Genomic DNA, 27509 nt, shown 5'->3' with positions numbered 1-27509 from the left:
ACCCACTATTGTTTAATATCTGATGTGGTCGTACCCAAACCTCCGTAATCCAGACTTGAGAATTTCAATTTCAAATTCAGACAAAATTAGATATCTAAACTAGACAATATAACGAGGTTAGTTTTATCTGGCATCATTATCTTATTTATCATTATATCATATGCTCATTATTATTAATTACCAATTATTACTTATTGTATCACTGTATCTATCAAGATTGTAATTGTTGAACTATAATAGTTATACTGAAAGTTCTTAAAAAAAAAAAAAAAACGAGGTTAGTTATTTAAAATATTATTAGTACTACTATTTTTTTTTAAATCCTCCTTCATATTTTTTTCCAATTCAATCACTGAGTGTATAATTTTATTTTTTACAAACAATCATCAGATTTTTTTTTCAAACACAAAGTTTTTGGAAAAAATCAATTTAATCTATTATATAATGCATTACATTAATAGCAATATAAAAGATATAATATTAAAAAATACATTTAGTAATGAAATTTTTTGTACACAACGATATAATACCATTGAATAGAAATTCAACAAATCCATAACAACGGTGACCCACGTGACGCTTGATGTACAGCAAAGCAATTTATAGCGGTATCCATTTGCTAACCATTTTTGTCTTATATTTTTATTACATATGAACTATTATAAATGTCAAGAAATCTCTGATAATACACAGGACAAAATATCATATATTAACATTTTTCTTAAAAGTTAAAAACTTAATTTTTCATTTGTGTATTATATTTATTCATGATTAAAAGCGGAAAATTGAAATAATAAAAATCTCATTTTGAATTAACTTATCATCATGTACATGTTGTTTAAAATAAACATATTTTGACAAACATTTTAATAGTACCTATTGTATTATAAAATATATAAACAATCATAATATTAATATTTTTTCTCATAAAGAGTAAACAAATATGAAATCTCGGGTGGCATTCTGAGTAGTATGGGTATATAATATAATATAATACAATTACAATATACAACATAATATTATATCGGTCAGTATGAACTTGGCGATAAATTCTCAACAATTTTTATATTTTTTTAAATAACTGGTAAAAGCACCGTAAGTAGCATAGTAGTAGGTAATATATATAGGCGCAGTACACAAAAACATTATATTATGTATTATAGGTAACAGCATTAAACACTGCATATAATATATGCATACTACATAAGATAATAGATTATTATGATACAGATACCAAAACTATAGACTATATAAGCACAAAGGACATAGGTGATATTTAATTTTTACAATCAATACGTATGTATGTATATAGGTTTGATATAAGAACTATGACCTACATCATCTCACACATACCGTACTGCATCGAGAGTTCTTAAATCTAAATATTCCTTAAATATACAATAAGTAACAAAATATAATATAATATGTATATGTATAACAAATAGTATAATATTATAAAACCTTAAAAAAATATTTTTAATATCAGTCTGCAACAGGTACAATTGTACTTGTAGAATGTTCCGTATGTCATTGATACTTCTTGTCGTCGTCCATAGCGACGTGGAACGATTGACCGCAACTGGAAAAGTCTGTTACGGTTCTGGGTGCCGAATTCTTACTGAGGTTTTGCAAGGACTCAATTTTTTCAGGATACTGTTTCCCGTATTGTAAGTAGTCCGCTATAACGCATATCGAAGTAATTGCATGAGTTTGTATATTAAATGTTGACGGATGATATTCTGTCATAATCTTAATAACACGTATGAAATATAAAAAAAAAATTAATGAAAAATCGATAATTACCCAATCTTATTTCATTGGGTTTGTCAGTCATTTCGTTGTAAATGACGGAAGCTTCGGATTTCGAAAGATTGTAGACAAGGTTTAACACGTACTCGAACATTTCTTTATCAAAATATTCACCGTACAACTGAAACAAATCATAAATAAACATCGACAATATATTTGACGTTTCTAATACGGTTTCAGCGCGTCACAATTTCATTCAGAGCATACGAAAGTCACACTTCCTTGTTTTAATTGTTTCATCGTATGATAATATTATCGTTAAATAAACATAAAATAGTATACCTTAAAAGCCAATACGATCAGGTCGTCTTTGGAGGTGGCTTTCTGCAAGATGTACTCGGCCAACAAGTACTTTTTAAAATCTATGGTCGACGAGTGTTCATTCTAAAAAATAAAATAAAATTACCACGTTGATTGCATATAAAATATTAACGCAAGTGAACTTCAAACAAAAATAAATGACACAACATTCTCATTTGATTTTGTCTTTGTACCAAAAATGAGAAAGTTTAGAAAAATAACAAGGGAAAGAACACACTAACAATTTAAAAAACTGTCTGTTTTAAAAAAAAAATTTTTTAATAGAGGGGAGGACTAATGTAATATTTAAGAAGCTTATTAGTTCTCCCAATTTTCACACATTTTTAAGTCGGTTAGAAACAGCTAATACCTCTAATACCTACTTGTTTTTTTAAATGATCAACCTCATTATGTTTCGAAATAATTGGCAGTAATCCGGTTAATTATATTTTTGAGAACATAGTCATATTTATTAAAATTAAAATAATATCAATAGTAGCCAGTAAGTAATAACAATTATAGTTTAAAATTCAAATTGGTTTATTTGTACGACTCTAAAGAAAAAAATTCGTACATATTATACTGATATTATTTTCGATTTAAAAATAAATGTTTAGTTGTCAATTTAAAATTAATTATTGTCAAACTGAAAAAAAACCATTTCATAACTTGGCGCGATGACGGCGAATTAAGCATTATATGTTTATGAAATTAAGTATATTATACTATTATAAAGCAGTGGTTGTCGAACTTTTTTTGTTCATGGCACACTTGCGTGTATTATAAAAATCTCAGGGCCCCCACACACTATATAATATATATATATAGAAAATAGATGCTTTATATTTTCAATAATTTTGCTGCACATCTCTAAGCCCAGTTCACTGCCACTGGTTGAGATTTTGAGAACCACTGTTATAGTGTGTTGTAGCCCATAACTGCAGACATTACCTCTAGATGCATTTTGAAGAGGCTGATCAATGAACCGTCCTCGACGGTAACGTTCAAACTGTTTGCGAATTCGGTCAGATCTATCGGTTGAGGCTCTCGATTCTGAAACGACAGCATGTTCTTGACCAGAGCCGAGTCCTCGATCTTAATTCGCGTCAATCTGTTAACGGTAGAAATACAACTTATAAGACAAATAATATGTACATTACCGATTAGTGACATTATAAGAAATATTGCAAAACTGTGACGATGACGTGAAGAGATTTTTTATTATTAGTGCGATGACAGCACCCGTCGCTGTGCAATGTGCCAGATCACGTTAATGTTTTTATTTATTATTACTACTACGCAAACTAAAACAAAACTTTTCAATATGACTAATAATATTATTATACATAGTTTTACGCCACGACAAAAATGTATCACCGTGTGATGATGATGTGCGTGTCATAAGACCGACGCGTAACACTTGTATTAAAATTAAAATTATATTTTATATTTTATAAAACTGTAATATTATTTGCAATATGCAATGATGTTGTATTATGACTACCGTCTATCTCCACTCATATAATATTCTCTCACCCTAGCCGACTTCTAAGTCTTTCGACGGTGATCAGATTCGAGGTCATCGGTAGACCCAGTTGACCAGCTTTTACAGCCACTCGACAGTCGTCGTAAGTGTAGTCTGCCGTTGGAACAGCCAATGCCCTGAAACAATATAAACAAAAAAATCGGTGAAGACGACTCTAGAAAAAAATTCGTATAGAAATTCTTAAAATACATAACATCATAATAATATAATATATTGGTCGGTAATTTAAAACAATCATAACGTGTAACGAACGACTAGCAAAACAATATCCGCGCGTAGTCGCAGATGACGTTTCAATTTTTGAGAGCAAGGCTTGAATTAAGTTTTATTTATAATTACTAAAGAATTAAAAAGGTCTTATGAAAAAAATATCCTCACTCTACTCAGTTTAAGATCACTATTCACTAAATTTTTAGTACAAGTTTTTTTGAAAAAATGAAAGAAGATCCTTACTCTATATTATTTAATATTTTGTACAAATATATATTAGGTACGTATTTATAACAAAATAAAACAGTCGACCGACATTATCAGCAGTGGCGTAACTAAGAGGGATCAGAGGGTGCGGTCGCACCCGGGCCCGTTCGTATAGGGGCCCAAAGAATTGTTTTCTTTTTTTGACAATGACGGTGACGGTGGCCACCGCAGAAAGAAGTTTTTCTAAACTCAAAATAATTAAAAACTATCTTCGAAGTACGATGTCTCAAATTCGTCTGTCAAGTTTGGCAATAATATCAATAGAAAAGAAATTAATACATCAGATATTATTTCTACTTTGGCAAATAAGAAGTCCAGAAGAATGTTTTAAGTTTTGAGTTAATTGTTATTTGTTACAACTGCTATAACTGTTTACTAATTTTTTTTGTATGTGTATAATATGAAGTATTAAATTAATATCTTTTATTAAAAAAAAATTTTTTTAGTTATTTTAGTAAGGTGATTACACTCCCCCGGATCTTCTTAATATATATACCTGGACGATGGGGGGCCCGTTGAAAATCTCGCTCCCGGGCCCAAATTTTGAAGTTACGCCACTGATTATCAGTTATAATACATAAATATATCAATATTAAAATACTTAATAATACTCAATACCGTACAGTATAAATTAAAGAAACGTGGTTTTGGATAAATATTTTTACCTGAGATATTAGTACTACCGCCACTTGCTTAACATTTTGGAAAGTATAGATATCTTTTAAAAATATATTATACCGTGGTCCATAGCTAAATACATTTCCTAGATTAATCGTGCCCCCATGGAAGAATAATTCTCCAATAGGTAGGATATTTTTACCCACGGTACATAATTTGACAGGGAAGCAGCTAATAAATATCCAAAAACATTTTTATCGGGGGTACTATTAAACTAGGAAAATCTTATAACCCCGGGGAAATGAATATTCGGTATGAAATATGATATCATACAATTTAATATTAATACGTAACAATATTGTATGTGATATGCGTACTTGGCCATCACGTTACGAACGCCTTCGGCAAATGCTTTTGGGTTTTGTTTTTCATATTCGCTGGGCACGTACACCGGCAGAAATTCCACTTCCACCGTCGTAGTCGGCTGCGTCATAGTCAACCACAGGAGTTTCAATCTAAACACGATACCGTGACGTAATATCATCATAGTATTATTATAGTATATATGTTACGGGTAAAGTACAAAATATGGTTAGTGTTCACATTATCCGGGTAATGTGTACACTACCTGTACCTATTGGATAAAGTAAAAATACTATTTATAAAACGTTTATTTCGTACTTTACCTAACCTACACAGTACACATATACGCATGCCGAAAACATGGTAATTCTATAGAATTATAATATGTATACAGTCTGATCACGATAAGTGAAAACACTCAATAACTATGTGTAGGCTTCATATATTTCAATTCTGCTTTTTCGACTAACTAATTAACATTATTATACACATTTTCAAATAATTAGATTATTTTTTTTGAGCATGCGCACAACAATTTTTTTTTTTTAAATACCATGATCCATTTTTGGCCACAAATTATTTTTTTTAGTATTTTTTAATGAATTTTAGTGGTGAATTTCTTTTCTAAGTCAAAAAATGACCGAGTTATAGCAATTTGGTTTTATGTTATTTGCATAGGTATAAGGTATAACAGATTATAAAAAAAGTAGTTGGTAATAATAATCTGTTATACCCGTGCAAATAAAATAAAATCAAATTGCTATAACTCGGTCATTTTTTGACTTAGAAAAGAAATTCAACCACTAAAATTCATTAAAAAATACAAAAAAAAAATAATTTGTGGTAAATAATAGATCATGCTATATAAAAAAAAGTTGTTGTGCGCAAGCTCAAAATTAACTGTCAAAAAAATAGTCTAATTATTTTAAAATATGTATAATAATTAATAATGTTTATAAGTTAGCCGAAAAAGTAGAATTGAAATATATGAAGCCTACACATAGTTATTGAGTGTTTCCACTTATCGTGATCACACTGTATATATTGTGTCTCCCTTACGCTCCAGGACCATCCCATGTCCAGGTGACGGTGTCCAGTTTGTTCGGATACCGCAAAAGTACCGGTTGAACGGGCACTGCCGGATAGAATGCGCCCGGCTTGAACGTTATCAGACACGATCGGTTCGTACAAGTTCCTTCTGGAAATATTAGAATCTGGAAAAGGATTAGGCAAATTCTCATTGTGATAAAGCAACTCACATACTATTATGCATATGTATTTACCGTACTCGATAACATCAAAAACTCTTTAAAACAAAAAACAACAACGAATACTCTACGACTATTATGGTAAGTCTTTACATTTTAGACTCCCTACAACGGAAACCAGTAGCGTGTAACATGGGGCCCAAATATTGCTTAGGTAAAACTTTAATAGATAGGAATAACAATATATTCCACTAACGGAAATTCCTTTACAACAGAAAAATCTGTTAGTTATGAACGATTCCGTGTTCAGGTTTTACTGTATATTGCACACAGACACACAATTTTCATCAAAGAATATCAACTTAGAAACCCAACATATTAAACACTGCTGTTTACTATGAATGAATCAACAAGTTAAAATCTAAAGACGAAACTTTTACATTGAAAAAAACCATCTAGTATCGATTAAATTCAATAGTCCCCACAATGCATATTATACAAATGGTAAATAAAATTGTTAGTATAATAGACGCTGAAATATTACCCATATTACATTTAATAAGTACATTGTAGAAGATACTTTGTTATATCTTATCCAAAGATCGTTTTTACATTGATTCGTAAAAATCGAGTAAAAATGTTTCAGACAGTTTAGTATATAATCTACCATGACATTTCAATAGATTTTAACGGTGAAACACGATTGAGCACAGTCCCTATTTTGAAAAAACCCGATTGAGCACGGTCCATATTTTTTAACAACCCGATTGAGCACAGTCAAATAAATGCAACGTTGCCAATTTTTTTGTCCGACTACAACCAGCTAGACTACACGCGTATTTTGAAATACTAGTACTATGAAATGGAAATATTTGTCAATCTGTGTGCTTTACTAGTCGTGGTGATTATTTTCAATCGTGGTTTCCCATATTTTGAAAAGCGGCACGAGTTTAATCGATAAATAATATACGAGTCGTGTAGGAAATTAGGATCGACGTAATCGTAAAATCAAAATAGGTACACTCATGCATTGTCGATTACGCCAATTAAGATTATCTGTACGACTGTAAGATTGGATATTATTTGTTATCTACATAATATAATATAGTCATATAGAAGTGGGCTTTTGTATTGCCAAAATGGCAAAATATAAGTAACTTAGACTCAATATTATCAGGCGTTAGTGGTTAGTGTCGTTCGTCGTTACGCGTTAGTACGTTACACCGTTTTGTTTTAGATAACTTTTTTTATATACATAGAACGCGATGGACATTAGTGAAATAAAAGTTATTTTATCCGAGAGAGGAAAAGAATTAGCCAATGTTGGTGCTTTTAAGTACAGATTTATTGGATTAATTAAAAAAGGCGAGTTATTAAAATGGCGGTGCACAAAAAATAATTGTACAGCTATGATTTATTCTGGGCCAGATAAAAATATCGTTATTAAATCAAGTGGACAACATAATCATGTAGGAAATTCACCTAATAAATTAGAAAGGCAAGTATTACGTGAAAATTGTAAAAGACGTGCTGAAGAGTCACTATCAACTCAACCTTTAAAGTTGATCAGAAGTGAACTTTTAAATAATTTAGAACAATCTTCAATTGTTCATAAAGATTTAAAAACGGTTCGTAAAGCTATGTACGATAGACGAATAAAAGTACTTTCCAAATTGCCTAAGTCACCGGAAGACGTTTTTTTACAGTTGAATTTAATGAAAACTCAAGATGATTTTAAGTTTCGTGGACAACCATTCATACATATTCCCGAAGACAATAGTTTTGTATGTATTACTTGTGATTTCAACCTAAAATTTATGATTAAGCATGATTGTATTGATTTTTTCGCCGATGGTACATTTAATAATGCACCCAAATATTTTGAACAACTATATTCTATTCATGGATATAAAAATGGCTATTATTTGCCATTGGTTTATTTTTTTTTATTTAAAAAATCAAAAGATACATATAAAAAAATGTGGATATTCCTACAAAACGTATGTGTAGAATATACAGGAAGTCAGTTCATATTAAAAAAATTACACGTTGACTTTGAAAAGGCAGCCCACCAAGCCGCGTATGAAGTTTTTGAAAATGTACAATTAATAGCTTGTCGGTTTCATTTAGGACAATCATGGTGGCGAAAAGTAAGAACAAAATAATTTCAAATCAAAAAATTATATATTAATTGTATTCTTAATTATTATTATAGATAAACAGCGATTCTATTCTCAGAATAGCCTATAAAAAAGAAAACGACGAACTAGGAAATTGGCTTAAGAGTTTTTTTGGATTAGCTTTTCTTCCTAGTCATGAAGTAGCCGATGCATTCGTCGAACTCATGAGTGTCTGCCCAAATGATGAAGTCTGCTCAGAATTTAGCGATTATGTTTTCAATAATTATATAGATGATGAATCTTCATTTCCCCCAAATATATGGGCTAAAGAACCTATGTTTGATCCAAGGTAGATCATCCAAAGTCTAATTATTAAATATAAAAAAAATGTCAATTTAATTTCTATGAAATGTTTTTTTTTAGAACAACAAACGCTGTTGAAAGTTTTCATAGAACTTACAATTCACAATTTTATAAGTCTCACCCACACATACACTTGGTAATTATAGTTTTACAAGAAACGCAAGCTGAAACGATGACAAAAATTCGGTCAATTGAAACCGACAGTTATAAAAGTATGAGTTTTATTGAAATGCAAAAAATTAATGCAACTATAATGGCTTACGATGAATATTTAAGAAATAAATGTTCTAAAGATTTACTAAAATATTTATTAAAAGTGGGAAATAAGTATTTAGGGATACCACTTTAAAACGTTGACACATAATACATATTGTATAGCATAATAAAAATATTCAAATTAAATATATAAATTAACTTTAAGACTTTTAACTTTAACTTTTTTTTGTATAGGAGATGAATTATATATATATATTTATAGAACAAATGAACTTTTATTTATTATTTTATTATTAACGTTTTTTTACACACACTTTTATTTAAAAAAAAATTATACTCAATTTATTACATCAATAGGTAAATTAACTTTTAGACTAATCCGTATAGGACTTGAATTATATTATATATATTTATAAAAAAATGAACTATTGTTTATTATATTATGTAATTATTATTTTATTATTAACTTTAAGACTAATCTGTATTGGACATAAATTATGTATATTGTATATATTTGTAAAATAATTTAATTTTATATTTTTATACACTAATTAATAGCTTGATCATTATTATAAAATAATTCCTGTAAAAATTTCAATTTTTTTTTTAAATTTTTATTTTTCTGTGTGAAATGGCAACGTTGTACGTATTTCTATGCTCAATCGTGTTATATTTTGGATTTCTATTGTTTAATTGTATCTATGCTCAATAGGGTAATGAAAAAGGTAAACTGTGCTCAATCGGGTTCCAGCCGATTTTAATGCACCATATTTCAAACGTCTGCTAATGTATTCTATACACAGATATCGTATTATTTTATCGGAAAAGTATTTTACCTGAGGCCAGTCTTGGTCGGATTTTACACGGCGAATTATCTCCTGTATTGTGTTGTGTCTTGATTCTGGGTCGTCTCTCCGTACATACACGGGCTGCGTGAAGTTTATTACTCCTATAGGACCGTAAAACATAATATGAGCAAACCTTCACTATATAAAATATTAGTGGTATATTTATACCCAACTTTGTAATAAATATAAATATTATCTGTGAGAATAGTAACTATCGCGCGTATCAAAGCATTTACAAAAGTATATGCACTACGCTATAGCTAGTGTACTATAATATTATATGAAAGTTAAATATTATCTAAAAAAATAAAATACAAGCACACTCACACACACAAATATTTATAATCTATTACGGATGATTACTTCGTATCTACTTCAACACATATGCGCATGCATTGTCGTCGTATTTGTCATAAAATACTTTGTAACGCGTGTAAATAATATAGTTTACGACTTAAAACCACTTTTAACTTTGTCGATTTATTATGAAAACAATCATTTTTTCTCTCTCTTTCTAATTTATTTTCACGATTATATATAGTTGTTTTTAGCGAATAATATTTGAATAATTTTTTATAATATAAATTATATTGCGTTGACACGTACTTCCGACCCAAGGGTTAAGTCCATCCTCGATCCTCGCAATGATAGAAGGGAAACCGGTCACATAACTTATACAAGAGTCAAGGAATGTGGAATGAGGAGCGATGACCAGTAAGGGGGCCTCCCGACGGGAAGCTTTCACCCCCTTTATAACCATGTTCATGCCACCTGCTAAGTACGCGGAACGACCCACAAAACAAATCCAACGACGGATATAACTATAAAACAAAAAATAAAAATAAATGTTAAAATTATATAAGCAAACAAAAATCACACTCCACTAAACAATAATATAGGTAATATCACATATAATAACACTACTTATAGCTATATCTACTGTGGATTACACATACTATATAGTTTAATCTAATCGTTTCAACAATAATTATTTTTTACATGGAAAATATGCTATTTATTCTTATAATTCTTAGCAAATTGTAGACAGTTTTTAAATTAAAACGATAATAGGCTGAACACTTAAAAATATACCGGTATAGACATGGCATAAAAAGGGTATTTTAAACATTTAGCCATTTAGGTACTTATATAATCGGTGATAAATAACGATAAAATAAATTATATAGGTGACCATAGGTAAATTTTACTTTATGATCTGTCTAATTCATGCGATAGTAAAATAATTAATTCCACTAAATTATTAAAATACTATAATATTTAATACGAACGAAAACTTCGTACAAACTTAATTTAATAACTTATTTACTAATAATTTTAAGTGCTTAAATAAACTTTTACTAGCATTTATTGTTCTAAGAAACTTAATAATAAATAATAATTAATATTGTATTCTTTAGGTCTTGCCTAAAGATAAAAGAATAATTTATAGTAGATTCACGTTCATATCGACCCGTGGATATGTAAATTATACATCGATTCCCGACACAATGACAATCAAATATGAAATAATGTATTATACAGATAACAAGAAGAGAATTTTTATAAATAACACAAAGTTATTCCAGAAAATTTTCTCTGCACAAATGTGTACATTATTATTATGCAAGTTTTCCGACACCGAAATATTTTTCTTCGGAACGTTACCGTAATTTTAAAAACTTATGATGAGTAATAGATACAAAATAGTGGTCATGCACACGAAAAAAAAACATGTAATGTTAAAATAATTAGTATAATACAGTAACATATTTAAGGGTGGGGTAGAAAGAAATTATATTATGACAACTCCTGGAAATTTAGTTTAAGTGTCTTAACAATATGATAACAAACAAATATATATATCTAATCTAGTGTAATACTATCTGGTTCAGGATTATTGATGTTTATAAATTTAAAAATAAAATCGGGATACTTTCTCTGCTGTATAGTATATATAATACATCGACTCTTCACCGAATAAATCACCGTAATAATGGATGTGTTATATTCTAATTCAATCATAAATCATAGTAAACGAGAAACATTCCCGAGCACAGTCATCGACCTATTCTTTTGAGGATAATAATTATTATGATGCATTATTTATATTTATATTTACTAATTTATTTTTATTAATAATAAAGTACATTTAACATATGTTTGCCGAAAATAAATCACATATTATACTTGTGTACGGTATTATAATTTATAATTATTAAAATATTGTTTCAGAAGGTATTACTAGCTACTATTAACTTTTAATAATTAATACCGATCAACGATATGAATAAACCATTAATCGTTTTGCTCAGAATCTAAAATACAAATAAATTTGTAATTATTTTACACATCAAAGAGCGATTATTCTTTTTTGTCCCCTCTCCCCTTCCTTCAAAAGAAATATATCATTTGTATAAAACAAGATCCGTTATAGCTATTTATATGTGTCGTCTGTGCAGGCGCATTAATACATAAGTATTACAGTATTTTTAGCGACTAGATTTTCGTTTTGTTGTCGATGACCGGTGTAAAATATTAATTAATGTCACGCTGTGTTTATCTTAAATACAAATTGTTAACAGGTTTCTATCACACTTTTATTACATTAATATTAAACTATTACGCGTAATGCGCCAAAAAACATTTTGCTCGATATTTCATACTGGAAAAACACGACCGTATTGACGTCGTAATATTGAAATCTTATTATTACATTGCATCAACGTGGGCATAGTTTTTGTGAGAATTATTAGTGTGAAAATGTCTCTCGTCAATTCTAACGATAAGTGTATGTATTCACGTTAAACTCCCACGCTCGAGGGTCTAGCTTTTGGACGTAATTTAAAGGCGGTTTGGGCGTTGCAAAGCACCCAAATTAAATATATTTGCCGATATAGTTGCATAAATAATGCAGCGCGCCTCTAAAAAACGGATAACACGCGATCCGTGGCGGCGACCCCCGTGACATTAAACAATCGCACGCAATAGATGTAATTTATTAATATTATTCAATCGGATGGACACCCGTCGCAATGGTTATGTGAGAAACTGTGATAATAATACATAATATATAGGTAACAACGTAGCGTTTTTTCCTGTCTCGATGTATCTTATTGCGATTGAATCACGCGAATCGCCCACTACGTCTTACACACACATTAAACACCATACAAACTATACTATTTTTAATTGTTTAGTGAGAGAGAGTAGGATGGAAATATTAAAGATTATCGTATATATTTTTTGTGATATCAAATATCAATGGAAAGCTGCAATATTCATGTAAAAATAATAAAATCATCTTCCGGGACATTCTTTATATACCTAATATAGGTTAAGGTAGACAAAAAATAAAAATATTTCCCGAATCGATTATAAAATACAAATTTAATTTACTATGGCTTTAAAAACTATACTGAATTTTATTTCGAGTACCTACACATTCGTTTAAAATATGATGTTTTCAAATTCGTAGGTTTGATATTTATTATCATCTTAAATTTAGAATATAATTGAGTCAAAATTCTTAAACTTAATTCTAACCGAATTTTTACTATAGGTTTATCGTTAGTGCTCACCAGTGGCGTAGCCAGAGGGAGGGCTGAGGGGGCTGCAGCCCCCCCCCCCCCGAAATGTTAATAAAATTTAAAAATTTTATCAATGGTCTACAATATTCACTCAAAAAGTCTTAAATTGTATTTTACTAATTTTAAATTGTCATCTTTATTTTGTTCGTTTTCTATAGCTTTGGCCGTGCTAATAGGTATTTAATGCACCGCTATGTAAAAAATTGATCAGCCCCCCCCCCACCACCCGAAAAAAATCCTGGCTACGCCGCTGGTGCTCACTAATAACAGATCAATTAAATCACCAATGTTCTCAAATGCCAGCCTCGGGATCAAATGCAGACGGACGTACCACGTGCCGTGCAGCGCGCATATATGAACTCTAACTACTAAACTTACTATACACTACAACTATATACATATTACATATTAATATACGTTCAAAAGTACAACATTAATGCATGTGTTACAAAATCTTAAAACATATAGCTCTGTGACTCGGGTCTAAAACATCAATTCTGGGGTAGAAGGTTCCTTTTATTCTATACAATGCTAGCTAAAAATTTGTTTCATGCTCCCTTGATGTAAAATATTCTAATTTTATTTTGCATTTTTTTGCATTTTTAGGTATTTTTAGCTATACCTAAATGCATTTTTTTTTATTTTCTAACGTAATTTTTCAACATTTATTAATCATTTATATTTTAGGTCATTTTTTGTAGTTTTTATACAAAGTGGGGCATTTTTCTCAAATTTTAAATTAGAGCAAGTGTTAAACCCAACTTTGGAAACAAATTTGATTTATTTAAAATTTTAAAATCTAACTTTAGATTTGGATTTACTGTTTGAGACTTTGGGTATTATATATTGTCAATATAATATTTATAAAACAAAAGCTCTTCTAAACATACGTCGATCATACACGCTTATCGAGTATTATAATTATAAATTGTATGGAAAAATCCAATAAACAAGTTTTTAGGGCATTTTTGTGTGTTTTTTAGGTTGTCAACATCCGGACTCTAATAATAAATATATCATCTTCAATAGATATGATTTTTCTCGAGCTCGTTTATTATTTAACAGGAGTAATGGTTTCCAAGGGCCAATTTACATATTATACACTATAGTGAAGGTATCATAATGACTGATAATATTAAATATTGATAGAAATGAAATTGCGTTTGCTGTATTGTTTAAAATTTTTAAACTTCGTTCACCGTACTGTCGAAAATCGTGGTGAAAATTTTATTAGTTCGGAGCTTTTTGATATTAGACCCGAGACACGGACTGCGGTTTGCGGTTATAGGTAAATAATAAATATATATATATATATATATATTATTTTACACATACAAAGTCACAAGAGATGAATGCAGCAGTACATGCACAAAGTTAGAACTATTACGATGTGTTATAATTGGGTATGGGCACAAACTAGTTAGGAAATCGTAAAAATGAATAGCTACATCGATTTACAAGCTATGAACGTCAATCATCATAGTCTAGAAAAGGGATCATCAATTAATACGTTTATTGGGCCACATTAGGAGTTTGGAAATTGTTAGCTGACTTCCGAAAAAAATTGGTAAAAACCAATGAATGAAAATGATGAATTATGACCCCTAATAAACATATGTAATATTAACGGTTTTTACTTTCTTGTCTACGGGCCGATAGATAAAATCATTAACTACAAACGCATACCTAACCATTTTTAAATTACTAATTTTATTTATCATATGATCTTAAAATGAAATGTTAATAGATTTTATTACATTTTAATAGTTTTCTTACTTTTCAACCAACTACCTACCTACTACAAGGATTTTTTTTAAATAATCCAAGCATACAAATAATGCCTAGCTAATAAGACATTCTATTATAAAATAATATTTTATTTTTAATTTATTGGAATATATTCAATCTGAAATAGTATTTACAATAAGCGTTTGTACTTAATAATATATTATACAAAAACCTGAAGATATGAGGAGAAAAGTCACCCAGCAGTAACACTCAGATAAAATTACTAAATTTAATTTATAAAATAGCAATTAATTAAAAATTTATCATGTTAAAAATATAATTAAAACTGTTTGATTATATTATTATTGAAGTTCCATTTCTCACCCCTTCACTTTTGCTGACTATTATGACTGAAAGCAGCATTAATAAAAATTCTTTAAGTTTAATTAAATGTAATGTTTAATATCACACAAAATAATTAAAACTAAAACATATTAATACATAGCCTATGACGATCATAGCATAGCATAGAATTTTGTCAAGTCTTAGTCAAGTTTTGTTTTCAAATCTTAGATCAAACAATCCGGCGTGCCGCCCAGTCCCAATCATAAAATCGCCTATACAACAACAAAGTCACAAGGTGCAGACGATAATATAACATAAATAAGAGGATAGATCGTCGCGTACTTCCTACGATCGGTATGAACGAGTTCTCTTCCTTAGCTACGATTGTTGGACCACCCGTGACGACGGCCGCTAGCCCGTCGTAAAAGGACGAGTGCGGCGCGACGGCCAGCACGGGCGCCTCTTTCCGCGTGGCCTGTTCACCGACAGTCCTGACTCGGTGGAAACCAACCGCTCCGAACATAAGCCGGACGACCATGTACACCGCACGTCTGACATAGCTAAAACGCAATCAAAAGCCCAACGCTACGTACATGTGAAGCGTGCATAATATACAATATGTATGATATTAAAGTATAACTATAATAATTATGCATATACCAACAATAATAATAATATTATTGTATATTTTACTATTTATTTTACTAGGTATAGAGATAATGAGTTGGTTTTTATGTACCATTTTTTATAATTGTTAACCTTCCTCTCTATCTACCTAACTGAACCTGCTAACTTCGTTAGGTTCATAAGACTAAACATGAACCTGTACGGGAATAGTGTTAAAAATATCACTCATCCTGATAAAAAATGCAACTGAAGTTGATATAATAAATGTCATTGCATAATAGTAATATCATTATTATTATACTACTTAAAGTTAAATATTTCATTTTTATTAAGTGTTCGAATACAAAACATAAAATAACATTATTTTATGTAGGTATATATGAATATATGTAAAACTAGTACATAGACATAAACGTACATATTTAAACGAAATATATGACACAAATGAAGACAAAAATAGTGTATAACAAAAAAGCTTTTAAGCATAGACAATCGACATTAATAATAAAAATATGAATAGTTAACTTATAGTTATAGCATGCGATTATTAAATATCCACCTATATCTATTATTGTCTTATATCGATTTAAACGCTACGATTCTTCCACAGAAACTATAAAGTGCCTATTATATTATATCAACAATAATCATATTTTATTTCGACTAAATGGATTGATTGATTATTGTTACAGTAAATATTTATAAAATATCGTCTTTATATAGAGCCTCGTCGTAATACTAATCGACATTTCGATAAAAAATATCTATTTAAAATATATTTAATATTAAAATTATTAATATTTAACCAAAACGGCAGAATCTATGTAGTTCTTATAATAAATTATAGCACAACAATAGAAATTATATAATTTAGTATTGATAGTCTTATGAGTTATGACTGTATTAATAATAAATACTTATAATTATATTAAAATTCAATTTATCATATTATAATATTATGAAATAAAAATTTAATTTAAAACTATTTTTAAACACTGAACCAAAACCTGATATGCACAAAACATCATATATTTTATTGAATATTATGCGGTCAAGAAATAACATTCTTGAACATACTAAACCAGGTATTGTATCAGTAATGCACTAGCAATACAATATTGAAGCTCTCCTCTCCCGAAAAATAATCCTAGCTACGACACTGTTATTTTAAATAATTTTGGAAAATGAAATTAATTTATAACTATTAATTATGTAAAACTTTTATTATTATTATATTCTTTTATATACATAACAAAACTGGTATAAATCTTGTTCAATGTAAATAATAACGAACATTATTACTTATTATAGCCTAACGTGTCAAATTTTAAATAGCCAAAGGTAACATTAATGTATTATTGACGAGTCACTCCGTATATACGAATATACGTGGACATACATTATAATAAACCTTCTAAATCGTAAACTCAATATAACACTATATAGTGAGGAGTGAATAGGTATTATTGCCTGTACTGTTATGAATAGACACATATACCAATCAAAATATTGTGCGACGAAAAAAAAAAAAATGAGGAGAAGAATGTCTCGATTCCAATTACAAATCGGTGTTAGGCTTGGTTTATACCTCTGTGAGCTGTGATCCATAGTTGTATTAAAATAGGTACGAAAAAATTATTTTAATAACTGAAAAATGTAGGCATATTATTCACTTAATTGCATATATAATTAGTAGGTATTTAGTATAGGTAGCAATATGACAAGTTACAGCCTTACAGGTTTGGTCAGTTTTCGTGAAACTTACCGTCTCCATCCGCTAAGTGGTCTCTCTGATAATTCGTTCTGATCAACACCAGCCAAACCAATGGTCGCTAACAGCCAAGCTATAAGCAGCAAAACCATAATAGCCACTATCCGTACAGGTAGAATAACTATGGTGAAAAATGCAGTCTGAAATAAAAAAAAATGCTGTTATTAAATACTGATGATGTATAATGTGGAAAATAACCTATATATAAATGTAAATTACTTGTACAAAAAGTATACCTATACTCAAGACGCGACAATATATTATTTAATTTGAATTTTATATTATTCACTATTATTATAATTCTATATTTTCTTGTAAAATAATTATGAATGAAGAAGGCTGCCTATACACAAATAATAATAAAAATATTATAATTATTTATTAGATACAAATAATAAAATATATTTAGGTATAACAAATAATAGACATTTTTAAACCAGATTATGGTGAACAAATAGTACGAATTATACTTAAATACTTTGCTTACTATACATCAGTAATGGTCGATGTCAAGTCTTATTTCCATCTAATTTTATGTCAACTCATATGTTTTAAGGCTTCAAACGCCACTAATAATCCTGCATAATATACGCTCAAGGTCCTATATCGGAAGTACCTACTTGCATAGTTGCATGAAACATCATTAACATTTGTGTGATAAATTGATGATATCCTTGGTAAAGTTTGGAAAATATAGAATTCACATTACAAAAAGGTAACAGAATATAGACAAGTAATTATCTTAATATAATAATAGCTAAAATTAGTATAACTGTATCTGAGTGTGAGCACTATGCTATGACTCTAAGTTCTAACTACGATAACTAAGTGTTATTACCGAGGTCAAATAAATTATGATATATTATGTAAAATAAATAAGTAAATCATACTTTGTTTGAAACAATGTGTGGTATACACTCGTACAGTATAATATTTAAGTTAAAAGCGTTAAAAGTGGTCATATTGTGAAAAAAAATTATAAGAGTATCAGTGCCGGTTATTTCAATTTTCCAACTCTATAAAATTTGAACATTATATTTTACATTTTAGTTGCTATCTTAGTTATAAGACTTTTCTACTAGTCAATGTTCAATACCTATTTAAGAGGGGATTTGATATAGTATATTAAAGGGGTAGCCAACATTAATACGTCCACGAACTACACGGACAAATATAATGATAGCAAGAGCACAAATGATAAAAAAAAATTTAAAATTTAAATAATTTTATCGTTAATAAGTAAATATTGGGTTTTTTTTAATAAGACGTAGGCCACAAGTTGGCACCCCTGGTATATTATATCAACAAACATAAATTCACAGCAAAAACTAATATGCCTCATTGTTATGTAGAATTTTAATATTTTTTTATCTGAAAGATGAGAACTTTTTATGATCGGAGCAAAACAAAAATTTTGACTCTTAACATATTGTTACAATAGCAGTTAAAAAATATTAAAAATACAGTCACAATTTTTTTTTTACAATCATTCAAATTTTAATTTTGACAACATACGTTAAAATCACGAAAATTCGCAAATTATTTTAAGCTAGAAATTAATAAAAAAAATTTTTAAATCTAAGATTTGAAAATTTTTAATAATCTATAATATATCCTAGACAGATAAACCATCTTCGCTCAGAATCGTTTTTCGTATACAATGATATAATATCATTGGATTCAAATTTAATTCCATCCATTACAGTGACCCACTTGTAACCTATACTGTACAGCAGAGCGACATGCACATTTTTTCTCTCTTTAACTTTTAAAGTTACCGCAACTAGGATGTAATATAATTTATGGAGCCATAGAGGTTCTTTCAATATGGCCATCGCATATTACAATAATAAATATTTATAATATGAGTTATGACTAACATAATGTAATATGTAAAATGTAAAATGTAACTATAAATATATTAAATAAAATATCACGGAATAAATATTATAATATTATATACAGTGTGATCACAATTTAAGAGAACACTAAATATGTCAAGTGAATGACCTTATATTGCAATTGGGTTTTCGGGAGGTGATAGGGAGTACTTAAATACATATTTTCAGATAAATTTAATTTCAAATTTTTAACACTATTGGTGTGCGCGTTACAACTTACAATTTTTTAAATGAAAACACTATTCTTCTTAACATATTCGGATAGATTATTTTATTTTAACATTTTTTGTATCAAAAGTTTTTTTCTGTTTACAAAACTGACCAAGTTAAAATAAGTCAAAATTTGAATTTATGCATCATACCTATACGTGTTTAATGCAATTTGCATTTATAACCACTAGAAATAATAATAGAAGTGCCAAATAAACGCTTAATTTACTTTATCTGTTTACAAATAATAATTTATTAATGCTTTTGGTTATTACTTCAATGAGTATCTCGAGTATGTGATGATTTTTGTTTATAGTAATCTGTTGTAATTAAATCAAGGCGGCAATTTCTACTGCATTTTTGAGACAACTGGATTCATGTTTAGAACATAATGGCGAAAACTTCGAACAATTCATGTGATAAATTAATTAAATTCATTTTAAGTTAGTAAATAACCTAACCTATATTTATTACTATTATCATTATAAGTATTTTATTTTTATTTTTTTTTATTATCCCGCGGCAACTAAGGCCATTGGGAAGGGGGTAGTACTGTAGGTTTTTTATGGAACTGTAGGTTGGTTTTACACGTGGGCGCTATATATAAAAGTATTTTGTTATACATTTAATTAATACAGTCTATGAAATATCTTACGCTAAAGATAATGTTAAATTATTTCACACATATTTTATTATTTGATTATTATTATCTGATTATCTTTTCTTTATTAGAGCTATTATAAAATAAAACAAAATTTCACTATAAAAATAGTTAAAATTGTAATAGATTATCCTATTACAGTAGATTACTTAACAAAAATCATCACATACTCGAGATACTCATCGTAGTGATCAACAGTATATTAATAAATTATTAATTATCATTAATATATAAATGCATTATACATTACATCAATATATGACATAAATTATTTTTTTTTTATCATATTTCTTTTTTAACTGCTTTAATTATATTATTATAATTAATATAGTGATTTACGTTGAAAACATTGTCCATATATTATATGATAAATAATACGATAGACAGTAAAACCTCCTAATAATCAATGATACCTATAACCAGTATATTTAAGTCTCCCTAATAACAATATAATGGAAACTCCTTAATAACGGAAAAATCAGTTGGTACCTACCGATTCCGTTATAAGAAGATATTACTGTATTTGTATAATATTGTAAGTTTCAATACATTTAATAATACCATACACATTTCATATTATATCAGATAACATAACGAAAACTTCACCTACAAGCTTAACGCATTCGGTAATGTTAATATACATTATTTAATGTTTATACCAATATTGAAATCGTGAACGAAATAATTATTTTACAAGACAAAAACGCGGTGAAACGACGTCCAGTATAAAAGAGTTGTGAGTAGCTACATGATATTTTACATAAACATACTATAATGATTGCATAATATTGAATATAATATTATACATACACAATACGCGCGTATAAGCAACCACAATAACAATGTACTATTATTGTTTTATTATTATTGTACACCTGAGTAAGATAAATGATAATACACCACTTTAATCGATTGTCTAAACTTTAACACGACAATGTATGTAACTTCTGTATATATATATATATATAGACTCTGAGTACCTGCACAAAATATGTTTGTCAGGCTATCGGCATAATTAGAGTACGTAACAGTAGTATTTGTTGTCTCCGTCTTACCAGTGCGTAATATACCAAATTTACACTCAGCAGAACACTTGTAGCTCCTTTAGTTTAAAAATTACAGTGAATCGACCTATAATGAAAGTGTATGGTAAGTACATTATCTGTGTTAAATCTTTAAAGAAGCTACAAGTGTTCTACTGAGCGTAAATTTGCTATATTACGCACTGGTAAGACGGAGACAACAAATTCCACTATTACGTACTCTTAAGGACAGATCAGTTACGTAACTAAGACTATTTTGCAAGGATAATGCCTATGTATATCTAATATTTGTAATACGGAGTAAAAAAAAAAACAAACCTTTATGCTTCATAATATTTATAATAACTCAAACTTATACATTATTATGTGTATCTATATAATATCATACTCATCAGTTCATTATATACTTTAACATAAGAATTCATTGGTTATTATTTCAAATAAAAGAATCGAAGAACTAAAATTTCAAGACGCAATGTGTTTACTTACTTATAACAGAAAATGCATTCACAATCTAAAATTTATAGGACACGTAGAAATTTATTTTTATTTTTATTCAAAAACTATGAATATTCAGCAGACTTAAAATATTTAAAAACTGCATGTCGATACTAACACACAACCCTCGTCTCCGGTGTGTAATATTTATTATGTATAATGTAATATGTTTATCATCAAATGATTTATAAGCTGAGGTTCGTTTGAATGATCTCGAAAGGTCTTATTGCTGGAAAGTTCAAAATAGTTACACACAATACCTAATAATATATAAATGTTAAAATGTTATATATACATTAGATACACCACAGTGTTTGAGATCGATATAGACTTGAGTTGAGAATAATAATACTGCCACGCGATCGCAGTGAATACATTATACTATAAATAGTATTTAATATATTGTATAAACTTATATATTTAGAGCGTAGCTAGCTGCTAGGTGAGAAAACGATATGACTTAATAAATATATATATATTTATAATATTTTTTAACCGTTGTACTATACACACTATAATATATATATATAGTTATTAATTGTATATAATTTGTACATAATAATAAGTGTAAAACGTAAACGAAATATAAAATACCTACGTATTTAGTCATTTTGATCTTTAGATATTTCACTACTATACGAAACACAGTAAACTATAAACAGTTTTAAAATAATAAATTATTTTATATAAAAATCACCTTCTTTTCTGGTTCTATATATCATAGTATATCATACGTGATTAATGAAATGTCCAAATTTACATTGTAATGCATTACCTACTCATCAAACTAAAACTTTGAGAGATGAGTTTTTGAATTACGAAATGTATATATATATATATGTGTGTGTGTGTGTATAGACGTATCAAAATATTTAATCAATTAGACTTCAATAAAATAATATATTTAACACGTTGACTGCCATGCGGCCGCCGGCGTCCGTTTAATAATAATTAGGTATTGATAATTTTTAGACCGCCGGCTGCCGCACCATATCATTCGTAGGAGGCCATACAGCCGCGGGCTGCTGTAAATGAATTTGGATTTATATTATCAACTTTTCCGTGGCGCTACAATAATGATCTTGAAATATGCTGTGGCGTAGTGGGAATAATTGCAATTTTTTTTATGCAATAAACATAATTTTAACATTTTTTTTTTGTATTTTTAATTTTTTTTTTCAAATTCAATAGTATATATATACAAATACAAATTTATAATGACACTGAAAAATATCTTTAGCGTCCCCATGATAAATATTCTTGAGGCCGCCGGCGGCTGCATGGCAGTCAACGTGTTGACAATGATATTAAACCTACTTAACTGCTATCATATATAAAGACGGGAGTATAGGCCAAAGTTCAAGATATAACGTCAAATATAATAGCTATACAAAATCGATAATGGTATTGATAACCATGACAACTAAAGTCGCGACAGACACAAAAATATCAGGTATACATTGTACATAGTACATTAAAAATCTGAAATGTTGAATACTTGAATATGTAAAAGACTAAAGCACTATAATAAATGTGTGTTAGTTCGAATATTTAAAATGCATATAATGTACATTTTTATAAGATACTTAGAGCTTTATTTAATTACGTTATGTACTTGAAAAGGGTACGAATAAAAACATACAAATTAGCAATTATACATATTACTACCGTACAGTACCTACCTGTAAATATTATAACAAACTCATTAAAGTATCATCATACGTATTAAAATACGAATACATGTATAATGAGTCAACCTGCAGTTGAGTTAGATAATTCTGTTCTAATATTCAATTTAAAATTGTTTTTTCAATATATTAATTATATTGATAAAAATGTCGAGTCATAAAGTAGTATGGTATACTATAAAGTCATATAGTAGTTATGGTTTTAGTATAAGACATAAGTAGTTGTATACAAGCAAAAAACAGATATTACCTAATTATATGTTTAATTAATACTCATAAACTATATCAAATTTAAGGTTTATAGTTTTGTTTTGATTATTGCTTTAAATATTACATGATACATAATATTTTATCTAATAGTATTTCAATGTTAATTTCTGGAAAAATAGTTAAATTACGTGTTTACCTTTTGATCTGTATTATTTATGTTTTTTATTATTAGTTCTAAATATATTAATTGATTAATCAATCTTTTATTAATCAAAATTATAAGAATACATACGCACAATTTTTTTGTTAGCATTTGAAGTTCAAATTTTGACTAAATATATAAAAATTACGGCAATATTCAAATTATCTCAGATAGAAATTCATAAAAGTTTTTCTTTTTATATCTAAGATTTGAAAATTTAATACAAGGCTCCTAAAATATTTGTACAATAGCAGTTGAAAAATAAAAGAAATGCATACCTAGTCACATTTTTTTTTACAAGCATTTAAATTTTAATTTTGACAACATACGTAAAAATCCTGAAAATTTGCAAATTATTTTTAAGCTAGAAATTCATAAAAAAAAATGTCTTTTTAAATCTAAGATTTGAGAATTTTTAATAATCTATAATATATCCTAGACCAGCGTTTCCCAAACCATGGGTCGCTAAATATTTTTGATGGGTCGCGACTTGCGGTTACGATTACAGTTATTTTAGTCGTAAATTGATAAATAGTATAAAATAACTAGTATTGTAGAATAAATGACGTAATGTTATTATGATTCTGGAATTTTTTTATCTTATTGGTAAATGTTCTAATGACTAGTGACTAGTCGATGCGATCGGTCTCGGTCGTTTGTCCATAATCCATAATATGCAGTTGAGCAACGAGCGGTACAAAACGCGGTATTTTATAAGAAAACTCAATGATAAAATGGATTATAGTAAAAATCTTATTTAATTACGGCATACTTTTTTTTAGGAGGGGGAGGGGGTCGCAAACCTAATAAAGATTAAATTTATGGGTCGCCATTGCAAAAAGGTTGGGAAACGCTGTCCTAGACAGATAAACAGTCTCCGTTCAGAATCGTTTTTCGTATACAATGATACCTATCATTGCATTCAAATGTAACCTACCCTAGTCAGAGGTCCACCCCACCTCTAATGTACAGCAGAGCGATACCCACTTACCCGCTTTTTTATTTTTGTTGTTCCAATAAATAACCAAAATACTATTTTAACATAAAATTAGAATATTTTGTTGAAATATGTATTTATTTTTTAAACAGTAGATATAGGTATAATACTATAGTCCGTGTCTGTACAAATTACAAAAATTAATACATAGGACGTATTTAAACATGATTTTACGAGTAGTATAACCTCAATAGTATATATAAACTATACATGGTTATAAAACACATGATGGGTTTCTTCAAAACAAAACCTTTCAATGCCTATTATTACTATCAATAATTAACCAATATCCATTGTTTATTTTTCAATATAAGAAAGATATCTAAAGACTTCTGCAATTTGATCTGATAATATTGTATAATAATTATTACTATAATTCGTGAACGCATATTTTTTTAAATTCCGGTATCCGTCCTTCATCATCTAAATATCTTTAATTATACGCATATAACGTCAAAATTCCATCAAAATATAAAATAACCACTAAAAAATCTATATAACAAAATAAAAGAAAACAACTCCACAACATATTTTAACTTTATCGTCAAAATTCTAGGACCTCATATATTTATGATACGAAATTACACGCACACTGCGCTTGGAAGTTGGAATAAATAATTACTAGTTGAGGAATCGCTGTTTGCATTTATATACATATTATATACTTATGCTCATTACAACATGATGTATTTGATATTATATATTAATATACACTTCCGTAGAAATCAGAGTTACGTCACGAAATGATAACCACACACAAAAACTATTATCTGGTTGCTAAATTCCAGCCTATGACACATCTGAATAAAAATCTATCCTGGCCGTCATCCAGTAAAATTCTCATGACGTTTGTATGTTTATTTTGATATTGTACATTACTGCAGAACTATACGCTGAAATGTACAATGTATAGTACATGTATATAGTATTATAGTACATATGATAATATTAACGTCAAACATAATAACGAACACTTTTTGTTTTAAATCATGAATGTCATAATAATAAACGTATACTATCACCCGATAACCATATTATTATGGGTACCGGGTGCTTATTTAAGTAAGTGTAGTATGTAATGAAAAACGTGTGTGTCTTTAAAGAAAGTTTTTTTTGAACCGAAACCTTATATGTTCACGTAATGACTGTATAATAACGGATGTTTATACTTCCGCGGGATAGATAGTAAAATATGAAATGTTCTCGATACTCGATAATATTAACAGAAATGTAATTCATATAATTGCGTTGATGTAGTATAAAAATCTGAAAAAATATGAATATTTATGTATATACAATATAGGTACTGATAGTGTGAATAAAAAGTTTAATTTTTACGAAAAAAGGTAGCAAATTAGACTAGATTGAAAAAAGTGTTGTTTCGTTGTTTTAGTAATTTATTGTATAGTGAGATCAGACTATGTCTACAAATTTTAATGTATAGATATAAATAAAGGTGGCTAAGAATCCAGGTATTAAAACCTAAAATTTGAAAGAAATTGTACTAATAAAATGTGGGATAACATTTTATCATTTTATTTTATGAATTCAGCTCACTCGCGTTGTAATCGATTAGAATAAAGTAAACTCCACAAAACAGCTAGTTTAGGTAATTTATGTATATGTTTATGAATTGTTGTAAATTGTAATATATTATATATTTAACATTTTAACGATCTGCAAAGAGAAATATATACGAAAGCAACTAGTTGAAAATAATTATAATATACAAGATAGTAGATACACATAATATTTATATTAATAAATTTAATTAATAATCGTGTGTACGGACAATGATAACACGCGATCACCACATACAATTAGATTACTCGTAGACGATATAATATTATGTAAAAATATCATAAAATATGTATTGTTCTACTTGCAGTGGATCATAATTATTTTATAATATTATTTATATACAAACAGTCGTAAGCCAAAATTACAAAAATGGTATACTATAACAAAATAACATATACCTGTTTTAAAATGGAAAAAATTATTTCACTATAGTGAATGATCAAAAATATCATAATCGATAAAATTACCATAACTAAGTATGACTATCCGCATTTAGTAAAAATAAATGCAGTTTCACTAGTTAATTATGGTTAAATTAGTTCTATACTAAATAATATGTTAAATTATTAATTATCCATTTATTAGATAAAGT

At 28.4% G+C, this 27509-nt stretch overlaps 2 protein-coding genes across 5 annotated transcripts in view; one reads left to right on the top strand and one right to left on the bottom strand.

The window, feature by feature from the left end:
* Positions 1–411: 411 nt before the first annotated feature.
* Positions 412–27509, bottom strand: part of LPCAT (lysophosphatidylcholine acyltransferase) — a 32071-nt gene continuing 4973 nt past the window's right edge. For 3 of the 4 annotated variants that reach the window (XM_089221096.1, XM_089221097.1, XM_089221095.1), the window contains exons 3-12: positions 17921–18066; positions 15871–16088; positions 9857–9969; positions 6173–6327; positions 5128–5265; positions 3646–3771; positions 3061–3220; positions 2092–2193; positions 1804–1930; positions 412–1679 (exon numbers count right to left, since the gene is read on the bottom strand). In XM_089221096.1, coding sequence (XP_089077222.1) covers positions 1528–1679; positions 1804–1930; positions 2092–2193; positions 3061–3220; positions 3646–3771; positions 5128–5265; positions 6173–6327; positions 9857–9969; positions 15871–16088; positions 17921–18066 — 1437 coding nt within the window. In that variant the 3' untranslated portion in view covers positions 412–1527. Of the gene's footprint in view, positions 1680–1803; positions 1931–2091; positions 2194–3060; positions 3221–3645; positions 3772–5127; positions 5266–6172; positions 6328–9856; positions 9970–10474; positions 10690–15870; positions 16089–17920; positions 18067–27509 lie in introns of all 4 variants that reach the window. The other variant, XM_089221098.1, reaches the window with a different exon arrangement.
* On the top strand, positions 7017–9767 carry LOC149058760 (uncharacterized). The gene is made up of 3 exons (XM_089221099.1): positions 7017–8471; positions 8537–8790; positions 8865–9767. The coding sequence occupies exons 1-3, from the start codon at positions 7587–7589 to the stop codon at positions 9151–9153; spliced, it is 1428 nt and encodes a 475-aa protein (XP_089077225.1). The 5' UTR covers positions 7017–7586; the 3' UTR covers positions 9154–9767.

The sequence above is a fragment of the Diuraphis noxia genome, unplaced genomic scaffold (assembly GCF_037042655.1).
Source record: "Diuraphis noxia isolate RWA-SAM2 unplaced genomic scaffold, SU_Dnox_SAM2 contig0002, whole genome shotgun sequence".
NCBI lineage: Eukaryota > Metazoa > Arthropoda > Insecta > Hemiptera > Aphididae > Diuraphis > Diuraphis noxia.
This window is presented reverse-complemented; position numbering and strand designations above follow the sequence as displayed.